Genomic DNA, 19,333 nt, shown 5'->3' with positions numbered 1-19,333 from the left:
AATAAGTTTCCTACTAGCTTCTCTTTGGATTATGCCTTGAGTTTAATGTACAAATTGTCATTTCAAGATATCCCACTCGTTAATCAGAACATTGTTTTACTTTGTTGCTTGGATTCATTTCATAAGTATCTTTCTTCCTTATTATAAGGCTTAGTTTGTTATTTTGATACCTATAAATTGTGTAGCTTTGTATTGAGTGGAACACACAATCAACATTATTATTTTCTCTTCGTACTACAACGTTTGTTCAAAATTAGCCTTTAGATATTATCACGACTTTAGTGGATAAAAAAGGCATAAGCAAACAATAAGCAACGACTAATTTTCAAACGAAAAAACTAGCCGTTGGATCATCAGAATAACTATCTTTAAGGTTGGGGCATTTGGTGAAATAAGTTTAATAATAGGGGTATTTGGTGAAATAAATTTTTTAAAAAGGGGCATTTGGTGAATTATGAAACTAGGCTAACGGCGGACTAACGGACCGTTATCAGTAAGGGTATTTGGGGCATTAAGTCAATTGTCAGGGGTATTTGGTGAATTATTGGAACTTGATGGGCATTTGGTGAATTACTTCAAAACTCTGGGGTATTTTATGAAATACCCGTTTTATTTTTGAGAATACCAATCTGATTGTGTTCCGTCTATATAGACTTTGCGTCTTCCGTCTCCCGTTAACGTTTATAACTGTTAGGACGCAATTTAGAATGTGGACCATGGTGCACATAGAGCATGGTGCACCTTAAGAACACTAGTAATAATTGAAAGAACATCTGGTTATGAGAAAAGAACATGAGTAATTTTTTTTAATTAGGTTTTTAATAAATAGTAAAATAATACGAAGTATATTATTTTTATAACAAAAAAGTGAAATATTATATTGCATGTTCTTTTACCGTAGTATCATGTTCTTTTGCTTATACACATATGTTCTTTTGGTGCACCATGCTCTACGTGCACCACGGTCCATAATCCACGGATTGGTAATTGGGCAGAACTTGATAGGAAAAACTCGTGTTCGATCCCCCGCAACAATAATTGGAAGGGGACTGGAACCTAACCACACAGAACTCGCTCCGAATTCGAGTTAGCCCAAGGGTGAACCGGGTGCTAAAAAAAAAAGGAAAAAAAAAAAAGAATAAGATTTGGTATCTTGATTTATGCCTCGCGTAAGTTTTGCTTATTATAAACGTTAATTCAAGTGTTTTCTGAGGTTATTCTACTAGTTAGATGCACGGAAAGACAACTATGTATTCCATCATCTCTCGAAGAAGTAACAAAGCACTAATCTTTTCCCCTACATTTTTTTTTGAGTTTATTAATTTTAGTAGTGTGAGATGGAGAAGGAATTGAACACAGTTTATGATACGGAATAGTATAAAATATTTCATCCGTTCCTTTTTAAATGACACAATTATTTAGGCACGTTTACCAATGCACGACTTCAAACATTAATATCTCCAATTTTGGAAAAGAAAAAATTATAAAAATATGGTATTTAAAAATTATTTATTAAGACGAATCCAATAAGACCCCACACGACTATTTTTTTTCTTAAGTATAAACCACAAAATCAAGTAAAAAGAGCTTGTGTGAATAATGTCCAAATCTAATTGTGTCATATAAATAAGAACAGATGAAGTAGAAATAAAAAAAATCCAACCTTGCCACGTTGGGGTGAATAAGATGGGGTGATTTAAAAAAGAAGGGACCACGTGTAGTCTAACGTGTGGTCGGAAACTCAACTCTTGAAACTTCAAATTTAGCATGTACTAGCCGTTACCAGTTTTTAACAGTAAACGAGGTCGACTGTAGGAAAGTCTTTTTGTTCTCAAGTCTGGTTTTTTTTTGGGTCTGTCTTGAGTCATACGTTCATAGAAAAGGACACTTGCTTGGAGATTTCCTTAACAGCGAAGGGATGAGTAAATTCTCATTTGCGGGTAGCACTCTATTGAACTTTTCGCAACTTCCATATGATATTGATGTCCAACAATTTCCCCCCATATTCTCCAAAGCAGCCCCTGCTTTCCTGAAAACAACGGACAATGATAGAGTAACCCTAAAGGGTTCAAAGCAGCCCCTGCTTTCTCCCTGAAAACAACGGACAATGATAGAGTAACCCTAAAGGGTTGATAACCCTTTAAATATTGAGTTATGATTGGTTACAAATGCATTGAAACTCACCTTACAACACTTTCTCTCTCCAATTAATTACACTTATATATTATTTTATGTTATATGTGTCTTACGACTTGCTAACCCTTAGGATCAACCAAATATTTTCCGAAAACAACCCCACAACACGCACTTTGTAGCATATCACGGTTATTACTAAGCCAGCTCTCCCAAAACTCAACCCGAACTTATCTAACCTGAATCCTCAGATTCTGGCGAGCAGGGCTCAAATTTTAAGTTCTGAGTGTAGTTTTGTAACATTGACACATCTACACAAAACGCATATGTGTCACATATACAGTACACAAAACGTATATCTACTCATTTCAGGGCAAATCACTTCCGGGTCGGTTTCGATTTCAGGTAGGTCTATTCGATTTTCGGGTTAATTTCGGGACGTCGCTTTGGATCAATTTCGGGTTACAGATCAGATCAATCGGGTCAGTTTTACGGGTCCGGATCAGTTTTTCCAGGTCTACAGTATACCCTACAATATTATGCCACATCACCACTAATAAGCATCATGACACGTTATTGACAACCGAAAACATGTAAATAAGGATAAAAAACCAAACCTCGTGGATTGAAAGTTTCAATTCCTACCATCTTAGCGAGACAATGTAAGTTACATTTTTCCATGTAATTGTAAAATACTATCTTTTGAAAATGGACGTATATTTACAAAAAGTATACCCCACCTTAAAGTAAAACCCGGAGCACTGTCCAGAGCACACACTAGTGAATTGATTAAATGTTGGAGACTCAAGACTGTTTACCAAAATCAGTGTTGTTTATCAGCTCACGACACCTAAAATTCGCCTTAACTAGTGCCAGATGATCTTATGAGCAAATAAGACTACCCCAATCTGAAAATCCAAGCAACTAGACTACCGAAAAAGAACTCAGCCTGTATTTTGTAGCTTTTGTAGTAAAGCAGGGCAAAGAAAGAAAATGAACCTAACTCCCATCTTTTCTTTTTCTTTTTTTGACATTTAAAGTAAACCAGTCAATTTCCTTAGCATACTAAACTTTGAAGCCTACCTAAAAAGGCCACACTGTGCTTCCATATAGTGGATTAATCAGTAAACATATGACCCTCAATTTCCCAAATAAATGACATCAATATCCTCCTCAGTTTTCATCGATTACAACGTGGAAGCTTACATCGCGTAACAATTCAAGGGACATTCTAGTCAATATGCTCTTCTGAAGAAGCAAAGGGCTTTAGTTACTTACCTGTTCACTTCTGGGAAGGCGTCTAATGCCTTACACAGCTTCCACCCTCCATCTTCGATTCAAAATATGCAGTGTGTCAAGTATTCACAAAAAGAGAGATAGAGAGAAAGAGTATCAGAGAGTCAATAAGGCGAGGCAGAGAGCTACCAGCAAACAACACTATAATAAAAACCAGACGATTCTATTAATAATAGCACTGAAGAAACAACAATACAAAGTATGAGTTCTTACAGGAGTGCGCTTGAGAATAAACCAAGGCATCTCGTACAAAGCAACAACCTCACCCACAAACAGCATAATACAACAACTGAATCAATAAAAGAATAAATTAGGAAAACTAAAGCCGAATGCAAAACCCTATTTGTTCTGAAAACACTTGTGGTAACATATCAAAATAGGAAGGAAGAATTGAATATGCACTCCTTAGCCTTGATATAAAGGAAAAGTTAATCACGAGATGACTTGAGGAAAACCTAAATCCGCATATCTGAAGATTCTACAGTTTAACCACCAGAGTGGGAAACTGGAGATGTCACGAACTGACCATCCTTGAATGTGTGTATGTACTGCTGCGGAAGAGAATGCTCTCCCTACAAGTTGAGAATAAAGAAAGAACATGAATTTAACTCCTATAATCCAGAACCAAAACGACCATGATACAGCAAGCTCCCATACAAAAAATGTTTAACAAACAAATGCAGATACTCAAATCTACAAGGAATATATCAGTCTTGAGAAATTCCTCGGTTTTTAAGTTGGTAAAACACATTGTAAGTAGGTTTATCACTCTGACAGAAACTGATACTAATGTGCTTTTAGAAGAGCAAGAAACATGAAAGTCTCCCTCAGTGTTACCTATTCGTTGTACTAGATCGGGTACGAGAACGCTATGCACTACCTAGTTTTGTATTTTTGTTACATTAGTCAGTGGGTGGGGGGTGGGGGATCAGTCAACATTGGTTCTCACTTGCACTGACAGGGTTTATTTGTATGCTGCAGTTTCTAGAGGTACCAGGTCTGTATTACAAGTTGTTCTGTCACTAGTAAGTTGGCAGAGCTAGGTCCAGAGGATGGACATACTCTTACCATCTTTTCTTTTGTACTCTCATGAGTCTCGTCTGAATGCTTATAGCCCACCAAGCTAAACTCTTAAATCATTTAAATAAAAATTAGCATATACGAAGTACTTGACAAGTCTTAAATTTTTCTAGGATATGAGATAAATATGCCTACAAACATCTAGCATAATAGTACTGGTTTTTCCCCTTTTGTTTCAGTGCAACGGCAAACAGGTTCATTTTTAGGCTATTCGCCAATCGTCACTACAAGCATCCATAGTTGTCCACTTGTCCCCTTTAATTGGTGGTACAGTTCCCTTCAACTACCAGGGTCCTGGAGTCCTGGAGTCCTGGGATAAGCATTAGTATCTTCTCAATAGCTCTTCAATGTTATTTCACTCTCTCTCATACCAACCTGTGCCTTACCCCACCTTAAACTCCCTCTTTTTACCACGAACCAAGGTAAAAAATGCATTACGAAAATAAAATTTACACAAGAGTACTAGACCAAACAAATAAATGCATGCTGCATACCCAATCACCATCAGCCTCAGAAGCAGGTACCATCACATTGATCTCACTGGACTTGGCAGTTGTTATAGATGCCTCCAAAGAACCTTTGCTCAGATATAATTGACACCCAGATGTATTGTCCACAGAAATTGTTGGAGCTGAACCCTGCATTTCAAATCTCCCAAACTCAGTTTATTGCTGTTTTCAGTTATGATGAATTATATAGTCAACACAAGATTGCATTATGCTGTTTTCTTTTCTATTTATATCATTTATGTTACAGAACCGCATTACCTGGCACTGCACCTCCACACTGTTGCAGTTCACAATCTCACAGGCTGCTACAACATCCTGTATATAAGTCATCAATTTGCATATGTCAACCCAGCATGTCCAGTATAATGATGCAAAAAACATTACAGTTACAAAGTTCTCACAAATTTTTTCATACTGACCTTAAATAAAATTCCCATCTTAGTGCATTTATCAACCGTTATATTGTTAACTTTCCCTGCAATATAGCGAAGATAAAATTTGAGATTCCTACAGTTATGGAATTAACGAGATGACGGAAGTTCTCCAAGCCAAGTGGAAGTTAAGTTCGCAAATAATTGTCCAATAAAAACTGAACAAACCTTGTATCTGTAAAACTGAATCTTTACACCCGTAAACATAAACTGACTGCCTTGAATCACAGTCGGTAATCACCAAATCCTTCTTCCCGATTTGATTCTCAACAGCCCACCTATCAAACAAAATTGAAGGTAAAGGCATCAATGAGTGACGAGTGAAGACTGAAGACAGTAAAAAAAAAACAAAAAAAACAGACACATCTAACATAAATAGTTGGATACTCACTTACGACCCATCTGAAGCTCCAGTTTTGGAGGCCCTGTTTTGGAAAATGCTGACGATTTGACACGTGGTTCCTTCTCCACGACAGGGACAACACCACTGCGGTCAGCACGATTCTTTGCCTTCATGTCATCAGTGACCTTCCTCAGGCCTAGGAATGAAAAAAGTATGGTCACCAAAAAATTAACCAAATAACAGAAGGATTCTGAGGAAAAAATGTAGCTACCTGATGTAACAGCTCCACCAGAACTGATTTCTTGAAAAACGGCAGACATCCCAACCTTTGGTTTTGAAGAGGAGGGTTTAGATTCTGAGAAGAGTGAAGCAGGAGGTGGTGGGGGTGCTGCAGGAGCAGCTGGTGCAGGGGCTTTAGGCGCAGCAGAGACAGTAGCTTTGCTAGAGGTACTCCAAACAGGTCCAAGTGGATAGAAACTCTTAACATAATCCCTCAAACCTGGTAAGTAGAGCTCCTTCAAAGCCTTGGCCCACTCCACGTGATTAGGATCCTTATTTCTGTACTCAACCAGAACCTGAGCAAGAACAATGAACGAATCCAAACAATCAGAAAATCCATATCATTATATCAAGTATTCTATACAGTACAAAGCCACAAACAGTTTAAGACTTTAAACTAGAACAGTGTGCGTGATGGCAAATCATCTTTTGAAGAACATCAGAGGGCCAAAAAAGAACTAACAAAAGAATTCTTTCTAAATTCATCCAAAAATACTCGTTTGTTGACTGTAAGCATATCTGACTATTGTTGAGATATTCAAAAAGAGTTTCCAAGCAATACCTTGTTGCTATAAAATTCAGCCATTTGCCAACTTTCCTCGACATGTGCAATAGGCATACTCATACCTAGCAAGAAGAGATGTCTTAGAAAACCCAGAAAAGGAGTGATAGAATTTAAAAATTAAGCATTGAAAGGTCAGAGAATAAAATACTTACCACAATCTTTGCCTGAATAAGCAATCCATGCCAAAGCTGCAAGGCTGTCGGAAACAGATTTCTGATGGTTGAAGAAATCAGACCGCCTCCCCTCAGTCAAAGTATTAGCTTTCGTAATCACTTCATTCAGTGGTTTTAGAAATTCAGCCAATCCGGCCATGTCAGGCTTCTGCAAAAATTCGAACGCATTTAGCAAACTAAATCTTAGCAATGTGCACCAGCCCTATGGCAAATTCAAATGCATTCAGCAAACAAAACCTCACTACATCTCCAACTACCACTTTTAGGAATTAACCTGGAAAGGATAGGACATTTAGGCATCTCAAATTAGACAAATCTCTGCAAAGTTATCAAGCCCATACCATATGGCCATATGTTTCGATGCTATCCCACTATTTTATTACAAGTGATGATTTAAAAAAAGTTGCCAGTTTAAATAAATAGATGAGAAATTATGTACGCATCAATTATTTGGGAGCAAAAAATTAAAACGTCACTTACAAAAGTACAGGAGGGATTAGAAAGTTTAACACACTACTCCCTTCATCCTAAAATATGGTATTTAAAGGTTATGAGCAAGGATTTGTTAGTTACTCCGTATATTGGTATTTAAAAAACTAAAATAATACTGCACTCATGTTTTAAACAAATATACGTAGTTCTATACTTTGGCATTCAGCCTTATGTTGAAAAGAAACATATGTGCTTAACAATTGCATAACCACCTGATAAAAAATATTGAAATATGTCATGCCAAATTGTTGATCATATTACACATTCAAACCCCACATCCCTATTCCATATATGTGTGATTCCACTTATTCAGGACTAACCCAAGACCTTGCTTTTGTATAATATATTCACTCAATCTAGCAACTATCCTAATATCTAATAAATATGTACACAATCCTATAGTAGTTTGGGGTCAATTCGACAATCCCATTTCTCCTTATAAATATAACATCAACCAACTACATCTCAATCCTCTAATACTACCATTGTGCTGTCAATGTATCATATTGTTTGTCAAATCTCTTAATACTGAAAATTGTTTGTCAAATCTCTTAATACTGAAGCTCGTTGAGACTTGAGAGTTAACTTTACTTCTTAACATGCATCAAGAATCCATGACGACCGGTGCAAACCTCGGATACGCTCATATTGATGGATAACAATTGGATAACCATGACTTTCAACATAGAATGGAATGTAGCTGCCTATAAACATTATTTGATCATTCCATATTTTCACATCACAAACTTAGTGAAGGATAATAAATAAATTGGTATCCAAATCAAATACATTATCATTTCAGTTTGAAATCAACCACATCCAAATAACTGACTTCCAAGTTAAAATGTAAATCTCTCAACTTCAACGACTCTTCATCCAATACACCTCACCAACCATCTTTATCCTACATAACTACTTCCAAATGCACATTAGTCATAACAGTACGCACTTTCCAAACTAAAATCAACAAAAATACGCTAGTTTCAAATCATGTCAGGAATCAGGCCTCGTACAATCGACAATTGAAATGTGAAATTCTTCATTAGAACGATTCTCATCGCCATCAACTATCCACATTACACAACACATTTACTAATTTTTCCGATTAAAATCAACTAAACTACGATCAATTCAAATCAAACTTCTTCCTATCCAAAATAAACAACGAAAACCAGAAACCGAAATCTGGAATTACAATTACCTGAGTATGCTTAACTTTAACAAGCAGCTCACGCAAGGCAGAAAATGCATCACGGAGAATCTCAGAAGACTCCAACACCTTTCCACCGATCTTCTCCGCCGCAGCAGAAACCCTACCAACATAATTCGCGATCAGATCATCCAAAGCGATGATCGAAGGATCCACCACCGCATCTTCGCCGGAAAAATCGACGCTTCTAGAAGAAGAAGAAGAAGAAAGCGCCTCCAATCGCGCCACCGCCTTCTCCAATCTCTCTACCAGCTGCGCCTCCATTTGTCTCGTTTTCTCTCTAATTTCCCCGATTACCTAGATTATAAATGTGAGAATCTGTAGATCTGAAGGTTGAAGAAATGATGATTTTATATGGAAGACATTGTTGTGGTTAGTGAAGAAAAAGTGGAGGAGAGAGAATGAAGAGGAAGGGAAAAGAATGTCTTCAGGTTTTTTTTGGGCGGGGGCGTGTTTGGATGAGGGAGAGTTGTGGCAATTTTAAGACACGTGTCTCGCAATGAGGTACCTGGACTAATTTACAAGAATATAATTGTTAATCTATTATAAACAACAAAATCCGTTGTAGTCTAGTTGGTCAGGATACTTGGCTCTCACCCAAGAGACCCGGGTTCAAGTCCCGGCAACGGAACTTTTTTAGCTTTTGTCATATGAAGGCTTATTTTTATTTCGTGCAAATTTTAATTTCCTTTCACGTAAATAGTCTTATTTTTAACCAAATACTACCTTAGACTCCGTTCTATGGAACTTATTTTGGGTGTACTTATCTAAATATAACTGAACTTATCTAAACTTATTTTTTACAAACTTTTTAAAACGACCGTCTGACCGTCAGACCACCCAACCCATGGGTGTGTCACGGGTCAGTTCGCGAGTCGTGGGTTATTTTATCGGGTCACGCATATATTCTCTTTTTTCCAGTTTTAAAATCACTGTTCACCCATCTCTCACCTCAAATGCAACTTTCTCTCTCCTTCCGCCTCTGTCTCTCTCACCTCAAACGCAATTTTCTCCTTCCTTCCTCCCATGGCGTCCAACAACTTTCATCCTCTCTCTCCTCCTAATCTCCGTCACGATCTCCAGTGAGCCGCGGGAATTAGAGGCGGCGAGTTTGGGTGGCTCTCTTGCCGTGATGAAGGAAAGACATGGAGGAGTAGTCTGCGTCCTTGCCGCCGTCGCCTGCCACGGTGGTTGAATCTTTAATCTCCTTCGCTTAACCTATAAATCTCCGACATCTCTCTTCGATCTCGCTCGAATTCATCGAATTTGAGGTATTGATTTCTATCTCAAACCCTAACTATGAAATCTGCGTTTTATGAAGTATTTTTGTTGTTATCTTTCTTATTTAGCATGAATTTCGAACTTAAGCCTAATTCGTAATCAATTGAGTTATTTGCATTGTTTAATTGCATAAAAACTCATGTAGGTCGAGGATTTCTGAAATTATGGAGAATGAGGGTTGAAATGTCGAGATCTTGAAATGGCGAGGAGATTAGCAGCGTAGTGGTTCCAGTTCTTGAATCTTCAAATGCACAAATCGGACACTTGAGTCTTAGTCAAATTATTGGGAAAGGGTTTGAAGTAATATATAAGGCGGAGGATGAAGAATTATTATTATTTTTTTTTTTTTTGACATCAGCTTATAGAGATAAACAACTAAAACATATTAGAAAAAGACATTAAAGTAGCTGCTGCCCCTGTGGCCAAGTCGTGAGCTTGTTGGACTCTCGATCTGTCGACCTTGTTAATGCTGCAGAAAGCAAAACTCTTGCCGAGGTTACGGATTTCCCGTATCGTCCAACATAAACGTAGTATGTGACAATCTTCACTCCGTAGCATGTCCATGAGTTGTTGAGAATCTGTGAAGACTGTAACCCTAATGATATTCTGTTCTTTTGCCCATGTGAGGCCGAAAAGGCACGCTTGAGCCTCTGCTTGAATGGCTGATTCTGCATATCCATATGTCGCTCCTCCACAAATCCTATCCAAGTCCGCATCATGGTCTTCAACCACCCATCCCATCCCAGCTCTGTTTGTACTCTTTCTTCAGGATCCGTCGATGACCAGACGCTCAGCCGACTTTCCCCTATCATGGCCAGCCAGGATAATTCTATAAAAACCCGGTGGGTAGGTGGGGTCCTTTTCTGGAGGATGTAGGTGTCGAAGCGTCCCTGAGTTTATATCTTTGCTGATGTCGTGTTGGGTCAGGCCTTCCTGAATGATGGCATGGATCGAATCAGCGGAGACTCTTTGCCCTCGAAATACTGCATTGTTCCTAGCAACCCACATAGCCCAAAGGGTGCTAATGAAGTAAATTGTCCGATTACCGTATCTTCCATCCTGGCTGTTAAAACGCCGGATATAGGTAAGCATCCATTCCGTAAAGGGAATGTCGCCGTTGGTTTCTGAATGGATCCCTAAGGATCCGCTCCTCCAAGTTTGCTTAGCTGTTTCGCATTGGCGAAAAATATGTTGCAGGCTTTCCTCTCCTTTACGACAGATAACACACTCAACTGAGATCTCCATCCCTCTTCTGTTGAGGTTTACGTTTGTAGCCAAACTATTTGTCATTAATTTCCACAAAAATAATTTCCATTTCGGTGATATGTTCATAGCCCACATCATTGGAAAGAAATTTCCGTTGGTGAGGGCATTGTTTTGGTCAGCATCCACCCTTACCAGCATGGCGTATGCCGTCTTCACTGTAATCTTCCCGGACTTGTGAAACTTCCAATATAGGAAATCTTCCTCCTCAGTCCGAGGTAGCTCCATACCCGCTATTTTCTGTGCATGTCTAAACTCAAAAGCGCCATTTAGCCTACTATCGTTCCAAGAAACACCATCAGGATTAATAAAGTGGCTAACCTTTCAAGTCCTGGCCTGACGAAGAGTAACATTTGACTTAAATTCAGGGGGCTCGCCATCCACCCACCGATCTCTCCCAGCCACAATCTTTTTCCCATTCCCCACCTTCCAGTTGCACCCCTTCAGTAACAAGTTCCCAGCCCTAGCAATCCCCCGCATCCCCCAAGAAAGTTTTCTGCCTGTAATAACCGTCGCCACCCCTGTCACTGTGGGTAGCGAAATTTTATTCCGGCAGACCTGAGCCCACATCGAGGCAGAGTTGTGCGCCATACGCCAAGCATTCTTCATAAGCAGTGCTGTGTTCAAAAGGGAAGCGCCTCTTATGCCGAGACCTCCCAACCCTTTAGGAGTGTTCAGAACCTGCCTATTCACCCAATGCACTCCTTTACGCTGCATATTAGCCCAAAAAAACCGAGCTAACAAGGAATCGATTTTGGATGTTACCGATAAGGGAAGTTCCATACAATTCATAACATGAGAAGCCATTGAAATGAGAACCGAGTTAATGAGAATAAGCTTTTGGCATTGAGAAAGTGGAATAGTATTCCACGCATTTACCTTTTTGGATATCTTGTCGATGAGAAATTGGAAATGCGAGTACTTCTTACCTGGAAGATCAATAGGGATTCCTAGATGCGTCCCAAGCGAAGAGACTTGTTGCATTCGCAGGATGCTCTTAAAGACACCTTGTTTTCCAACTGATGTATTAGGGCTCACCTTGAAGTAGGATTTTCCCAAGTTAAGTTGCTGGCCCGATATGTCACAGAATCGGGAGATAATATCAGTAATATTTCGACAGCTTGTATCTGTGGCTTTGAAGAATAGGATGGCGTCTTCTGCAAAAAAGAGGTGTGATATACTCGGGCAACCTCTTGATATTTTAACTCCTTGAAATTGCCCGATGTCGGCACCTATTTGCAGCATTCGAGATAAAATATCCATACAGAAAAGAAATAGGTAAGGAGACAATGGATCTCCCTGCCTTAGGCCGCAGTTCGGTCTGAATTGTTCCGAAGTTAGGCCATTCACAAGAACTTTATAAGAAACCGTAGAGATACATTGACTGATCAGCTGAATCCAATGGTTGGGAAAACCGTAAGCCCTGAGAACACGAAGAAGAAAGTCCCAATGAACTTTGTCATACGCTTTACTCATATCAATCTTGATCGAAGCCAAAGATGAGTCACCCTTTATTCTATTATTTATCTTGTCCACCAATTCGTGACAGATCATAATGTTGTCCGTCATGTATCTGCCTGAGATAAACGCATGTTGAGATGGGGAAATGATCGAAGGCAATACCGACTTCATGCGCTTTGCGAGGCATTTCAAAGCACATTTGTATACCGTGTTGCAGAGGCTAATAGGGCGCAGATGACCCACCTCTTCCGGAATCTCATTTTTGGGGATCATCACTAATAGAGAGTGATTCCATTCCTTGAGAAGATATCCCGAGGATAAGAAACTCCTAACTGCTTGACACACCGCTACACCTACCACCTCCCAGTGTTCCTTAAAGAAAGCAGACGAGTAACCATCCGGGCCTGGAGATTTGGAGTTATCAATCAAGAACATTGCCGACCTTATTTCATTATCCAAGAATGGCCTTCCTAAATGCTCCATGTGACTTTCTGTCAATTGTGGGAGGTCAAGTTCTCGCAAGACCAGATCGGTGCCCGTATCCTGCTGATCTAGGAGGTCTGAACGGAAGACTTGCTTAAGGTTGCTGACAATCAACCCTTGAATTATTTCTTGCCCCTCCTCCCAGTCCCCATCCGTATTTTTTAATGTCAGGATTTGGTTCTTTTTTTCTTCACTTTCACACGTGAGTAGAGGAGGGTGGTAGGCAAATCACCTTTCGCTACCCATTTCTCCTTCATCCTTTGTCGCCAGAAACTAGCCTTGACTGCTGCTATAGCCGAAGCTTCATCTATTTTTTCCATGTATTCTTCCCCTTGAATCAAATTATGAACCGATGCTCCCTTAGCTCCCAATGAGTCAGAAAGGTCTTGTCAGTTCACACCCCATTGTGTTTTATTGTCTAAGCACCATTTTCGAATTTTCATTCGAAGGATTACCAATTTCCTACATAACATGAACATAGGGGAACCTAACATTGTTTGTCTCCAATCCTCCTCAATTAACTTGGTAACCTCCGAGAATTTTAAGCACCAATTTTCAATCTGGTAGGGCCTTGATTTTTTAAAGGTAGGAGGAGTATTATTAAAAATTATTGCGGCATGGTCTGAAACTATAATTGGTTGGTTTATAATACGGCTATCAGGAAATTCTAAGAACCAATCATTGGACATATACGCTCGATCAAGCCTTTCTAACAGTAAGCTATTACCCTCCCTCTTATTGGTCCAGGTGTATCTAGGTCCAGAAAAAGGAACTTCTAATAGATTTGAATTTAATCTCCAAGTTGAGAAATTTTCCCATCCCCTTATTGTGTTTGCTCCCCCTAGTTTGTCTGAGCTATGCTCAATTTGATTGAAGTCACCAATGACTAGGCTTTTTGGATTATGGTTTAACAGAGATTAAAAATTATTCCAAACCTCTAGTCTATGCTCTACAACAGGCGACCCGTAGCAAAATATTACTGACCATGTATTTCCACTAGGCTCCAGTACATCGAGTAATACAGCATTACATGATTTGAACACACAGTCTACTACAAAGGGAGTCCAACAAAAAACTACTAACCCCCCACTTGCCCCCACATAATCAACCCCAAAATAACAGGAAGGGCAACTAAACCAAAACATACTAGCTACATTTTCTACAGAGGTTTTAGTTTCAGTCAACAGCAAAAAATTAGGCTTATGCAAATTCAATAACCATCTCACATATGGTAGCTTTGGTGAGATAGGATCATTGATGCCTCTGCAGTTCCAAGCTATAGCCTTCATTGAGGTGAAGAGGACCTTGACCCCGCATTGTATTTACCCAAAACTAGTGATGAACTGAACTGCTTCTCTATGATGTCCTCTATATCATCCCCGTCTGAAGAAGAACACTTTGAGGATGAAACTTTATATTTCTTGCTGGCAGTCAGTGACAGTTGATTATTGCTCCTCTTGTGCCACAAGCATCACTATGGCAGTTGATATGGGGGTGGAGCCAGGGGCAGAAGTTACCTCAGCTAGGAGATCAAATGGATGAAGAATTATGTGGTGAATGTAAAAACATCAAACGGAAGATGTTGATCTTAGCAGATGTGCTATTATGTAGTTACATTTTTGCATTTTAAAGTCATTTTTTTGTTTTAATTATACTTTTTTTATGTTTAGATAAGGATAATATTGTTTAGTTAAGAATAATTTTGGTTTAGTTATGGATAAATTTGCTTTAGTTAAGTTTTAGTAGTTGACTTGAAATTCAATTAATTAAGCAATAAAACCAATTAGTTAAGCATTGGAACCAATTAATAAACTTTTTATGTGTTTTAGTTAAAATTGTCTAAGTTTTTGTTAAGATTTTTTGACTTTTAGTTATGTATTTATATGTTTTAGTTTAAGGTTAAATTACTTTTAGTTGATAAAATTTTTGCTTTAGTTAAGATTTTTTTAGTTTTAGTTAAGATTGTTTTAGTTTTAGTTACGTATTTTTGAGTTTCAAACAACGAATTCAGGGCTTTGGTTAAGATATAAAATTTTAAGCAATGAAACGAATTAGTTAAGCCATGAAACCAATTAGTTAAGCCATGAAACCAATTAGTTAAGCAAAAAATTCATTTAGTTAAGATATAAAATTTTAAGCAATGAAACGAATTAGTTAAGCAATGAAACCAATTAGTTAAGCCATGAAACCAATTAGTTAAGCGAGAAATTCATTTAGTTAAGATATAAAATTTTAAGCAATGAAACGAATTAGTTAAGCTATGAAACCAATTAGTTAAGCTATGAAACCAATTAGTTAAGCAAGAAATTCATTTAGTTAAGATATAAAATTTTAAGCAATGGAACGAATTAGTTAAGCCGTGAAACCAATTAGTTAAGCAAGAAATTCATTTAGTTAAGATATAAGATTTTAAGCAATTGAATGAATTAGTTTAGCAATGAAACGAATTAGTTAAGCAATGGAACGAATTAGTTAAGCCATTGAACCAATTAGTTAAGCAAGAAATTCATTTAGTTAAATAATTGAAATGATTAGTTTTGCACTTAGACTAATTAGTTAAGCAATCGAACCAATTAGTTAAGCAATGAAACCAATTAGTTAATCCATCGAATCAATTAGTTAAGCCATCGAACCAATTAATTAAGCAAGAAATTCATTTAGTTAAGCCATCAAACTAATTAGTTAAGTAATAGAACCAATTAGTTAAGCATTGGAGCTAATGAGTTAAGTAGTTGAACCAATTAGTTAAGCAATGGAATAATTTATTAAACACTAGAACTAATTAATTAAGGAATGGAACCACTTAATTAGTTAACTAACGGAGTTAATTAGTTAAACAATTAAACCAATTAGTTAAGCAATTGAACAAATTAGTTAAAAAAAACGAAACCTATTAGTTAAGCAATAGAACCAATTAGTTAAACAATGAAACCAATTAGTTAAAACGACGGAACCAATTATTTAAGTATGAAATTCAATTAGTTAAGCACTGGAGCTAATTAGGTAAACAATCGAACCAATTAGTTAAGCATTGAATATCAATTAGTTAAGCACTTAAACTAATTAGTTAAACAATATAACCAATTAGTTAATTAATGGAACTAATTAGTTAAGTGATGAAACTAATTAGTGAAGCAATATGATCAATTAGTTAAGCAATGTAACCAATTAGCGAATCACTTGAACCATTTAGTTATGCACTGGAACCAATTAGTTAAGCAACGAAACCAATTAGTTATGCAACATAACTAATTAGTTAAGCACTGTACCAATTATTTAGTTAAGCACTGTACCAGTTATCCAACATAACATTTTCTGAGTTTTAGTTAAGATTTTTCGAGTTTTAGCTTTTTTGATTTTGAGTTTTATTTTTCCAGATTTAGTTATGATTTCAGAAATTTTAGTTAAGAATAATTACTTTTTAGTAAAGATTTTTTATTTTTTTAGTTAAAATTTATTTAAGCCTGAAATTTAATTAGTTAAGCAATAGAATTAATTAGTTATGCACTAAAATCAATTAGTTAATTAATTGACCTAATTAGTTAAGCAATGAAACCAATTAGTTAATCACTGGAACTAACTAGTTAAGCAATGAAACCAATTAGTCAAGCACTGAATTGATTAGTTAAACAATTGAACTGATTAGTTAAGTAATGGAATCAATTAGTTATAACTTCTGAAGTTTTTAAGTTTTAGCTACATTTTTAGGGCGAGTCATGAATTTTTGAGTTTTATCTACATTTTTAGGGTGAGCCATAAATTTTAGTTACGATTTTTTGAGTTTTTAGTTAAAAATTTTCAGGGTTAGTTACGAATATTTGAGTTAATCAATGAAATCGATTAGTTAATCAATTGAATGAATTAGTTAAGCAATAGAACCAATTAGTTAATCAATGAAACTGATTAGTTAATCAATGGAATGAATTAGTTAAGCAATAGAACCAATTAGTTAATTAATAAAACCGATTAGTTAATCAATGGAATCAATTAGTTAAGCACTGGATCCAAATAGTTAAGTAATGGAACCAATTAGTTAAGCCTAAAATTCAATTAGTTAGTAAAAAATTCTATTAGTTAAGCAACATAACAAATTAGTTAAGCAATATAACGAATTAGTTAAAGCAATGGAACCAATTAGTTAAGCCATAAATTTAATTAGTTAAGTCTTAAAATTAACTAGTTAAGCAATGAAATCAATTAGTTAAAGCAATGGAACAAATTAGTTAAGCAATTAGTTAAACAATCGAACGAATTAGTCAACCAATCGAACCAATTAGTTAAGCACTGAATTTTAGATACGTGTTTTTTAGTTTTAGTTAAACTTTAAGAAGTTTTAGTTAAGAATTTATGAATTTTAGATACAAATAGTTATGTTGAGTTTTGGTTAAGCCTGAAATTCAATTAGTTAAGCAATAGAACAAATTAGTTACGCAATGGAACTGATTAGTTAAGCATTAGAACCAATTATTTAAGTAATGAAACCGATTAGTTAAGCATTTAAACTAATTAGTTAAGCAATAAAGTTATCGTAATTCAATTCTTTTCAACAATTTTTGACATATTTAGTTATAAAATAAAGTGCTTTAGTTACAAGTTTTGCAATAAAGTTCTCTTTTGTTTTAGTTAAAGATACATTTGTTTTAGTTAAGAATTTTATTGTTTTAGTTATGTTTTAGTTATAAAATAAAATGGATTAGTTGCGTTTTTTCTCAATTATTATTTTAGTTATATTGTTTTTGTATTTAGTTAAGAAATAAGTAGTTTTAGTTATTTATTATTTTCAATTAGTTTTGAGATTAAAATCAGTTAGTTAATCAATAAAACCAATTAGTTAAGGAAGTTAAGCCTAAAATTCAATTAGTTATGCACTGGAACTAATTAGTTAAGCAATAAAATTAATTAGTTAAACAATTGAACCAATTAGTTAATCAATGGAATCAATTAGTTAAGCATTGGATCCAAATAGTTAAGTAATGAAATCAATTAGTTTTGTTTTTTTGAGTTTTATTTTTCCAGATTTAGTTATGATTTCAGAAATTTTAGTTAAGAATAATTATTTTTTAGTTACGTGATTTTGAGTTTTAGTTAATTTTTAAGTAATGAAACCAATTAGTCAAGCATACCATTTAGTTAAGCATTGGAAATATATGTTAAGCTTAAATTTAATTAGTTAAGCAATTAAACCAATTAGTTAAGTAGTGAAACTAATTTGTTAAGACTGAAACCAATTAGTTATGCAATTGAACTAATTAGATAAGCATTGTAACTAATAAGTTTGGAGATATAGATAGAGTATATGTTAAGCCTGAAATTCAATTAGTTAAGCAACGAAACCAATTAGTTAAGCAACGGAACCAATTATTTAAGCACTGGAACCAATTAGTTAAGTAATAGAACCAATTAGTTAAGCCATGTAACCAATTAGTTAAGCCTGAAGTTCAATTAGTTAAGCAACGAAACCAATTTGTTAAGCACTACAACCAATTAGTTAAGTAATAGAACCAATTAGTTAAGCCTGAAATTCAATTAGTTAAGCAACAGAACTAATTAGTTAAGCAAAATAACCAATTAGTTAAGCACTGGAACCAATTAGTTAAGTAATATAACAAATTAGTAAGCAATGGAACCAATTAGTTAAGCCTGAAATTCAATTAGTTAAGCAACGAAACCAATTAGTTAAGCAACGTAACCAATTAGTTAAGCACCGGAACCAATTAGTGAAGTAATAGAACCAATTAGTTAAGCAATGAGACCAATTAGTTAAGCCTGAAATTCAATTAGTTAAGCAACAAAACCAATTAGTTAAGCATTGGAACTAATTAGTTCAGTAATATAATAATTAGTTAAGCCTGAAATTCAATTAGTTAAGCAACGAAACCAATTAGTTAAGCAACGTAACCAATTAGTTAAGCACTGGAACCAATTAATGAAGTAATAGAAACAATTAGTTAAGCAATGAGACCAATTAGTTAAGCCTGAAATTCAATTAGTTAAGCAACAAAACCAATTAGTTAAGCACTGGAACTAATTAGTTCAGTAATATAACTAATTAGTTAAGCCTGAAATTCAATTAGTTAAGCAATGAAATCAACTAGTTAATCAACAAAACGAATTAGATAAAACAATGGAACCAATTAGTTAAGCCTAAAATTCAATTAGTTAAGCATTTAAACCAATTAGTTAAGCAATGGTCCTATAAATTTTTCACATATGTTGAAAGACGAGGATGAAATTGTCGAGGAATTCAAGTTACAACGTGAAAAGATTAGGCCTTACACCCTAAAATGAGACTCTAATGTAATGAACACGATTGATGAACTTTCCATGTCTGATT

The 19,333-nt window shown here is 35.9% G+C and overlaps 1 protein-coding gene and 1 non-coding gene across 2 annotated transcripts; one reads left to right on the top strand and one right to left on the bottom strand.

Annotated features, from left to right (window-relative positions):
* Positions 1-3,573: 3,573 nt before the first annotated feature.
* On the bottom strand, positions 3,574-8,972 carry LOC110805509 (cyclase-associated protein 1). The gene is made up of 10 exons (XM_022011124.2): positions 8,503-8,972; positions 6,789-6,957; positions 6,634-6,698; positions 6,064-6,367; positions 5,841-5,988; positions 5,618-5,727; positions 5,438-5,493; positions 5,277-5,333; positions 5,004-5,147; positions 3,574-4,001 (listed from the first exon to the last, which is right to left on the bottom strand). Exons 1-10 carry the CDS (start codon positions 8,773-8,775, stop codon positions 3,915-3,917), a joined length of 1,413 nt encoding a protein of 470 aa, XP_021866816.1. The 5' UTR covers positions 8,776-8,972; the 3' UTR covers positions 3,574-3,914.
* A 97-nt stretch (positions 8,973-9,069) lies between these two features.
* TRNAE-CUC (transfer RNA glutamic acid (anticodon CUC)) lies at positions 9,070-9,142 on the top strand. Its single transcript has one exon. It is a non-coding gene; the product is annotated as a tRNA-Glu (tRNA).
* Positions 9,143-19,333: the final 10,191 nt, after the last annotated feature.

This window comes from Spinacia oleracea, chromosome 4, assembly GCF_020520425.1.
Source record: "Spinacia oleracea cultivar Varoflay chromosome 4, BTI_SOV_V1, whole genome shotgun sequence".
In the NCBI taxonomy this organism is placed as follows: domain Eukaryota; kingdom Viridiplantae; phylum Streptophyta; class Magnoliopsida; order Caryophyllales; family Amaranthaceae; genus Spinacia; species Spinacia oleracea.
This window is presented reverse-complemented; position numbering and strand designations above follow the sequence as displayed.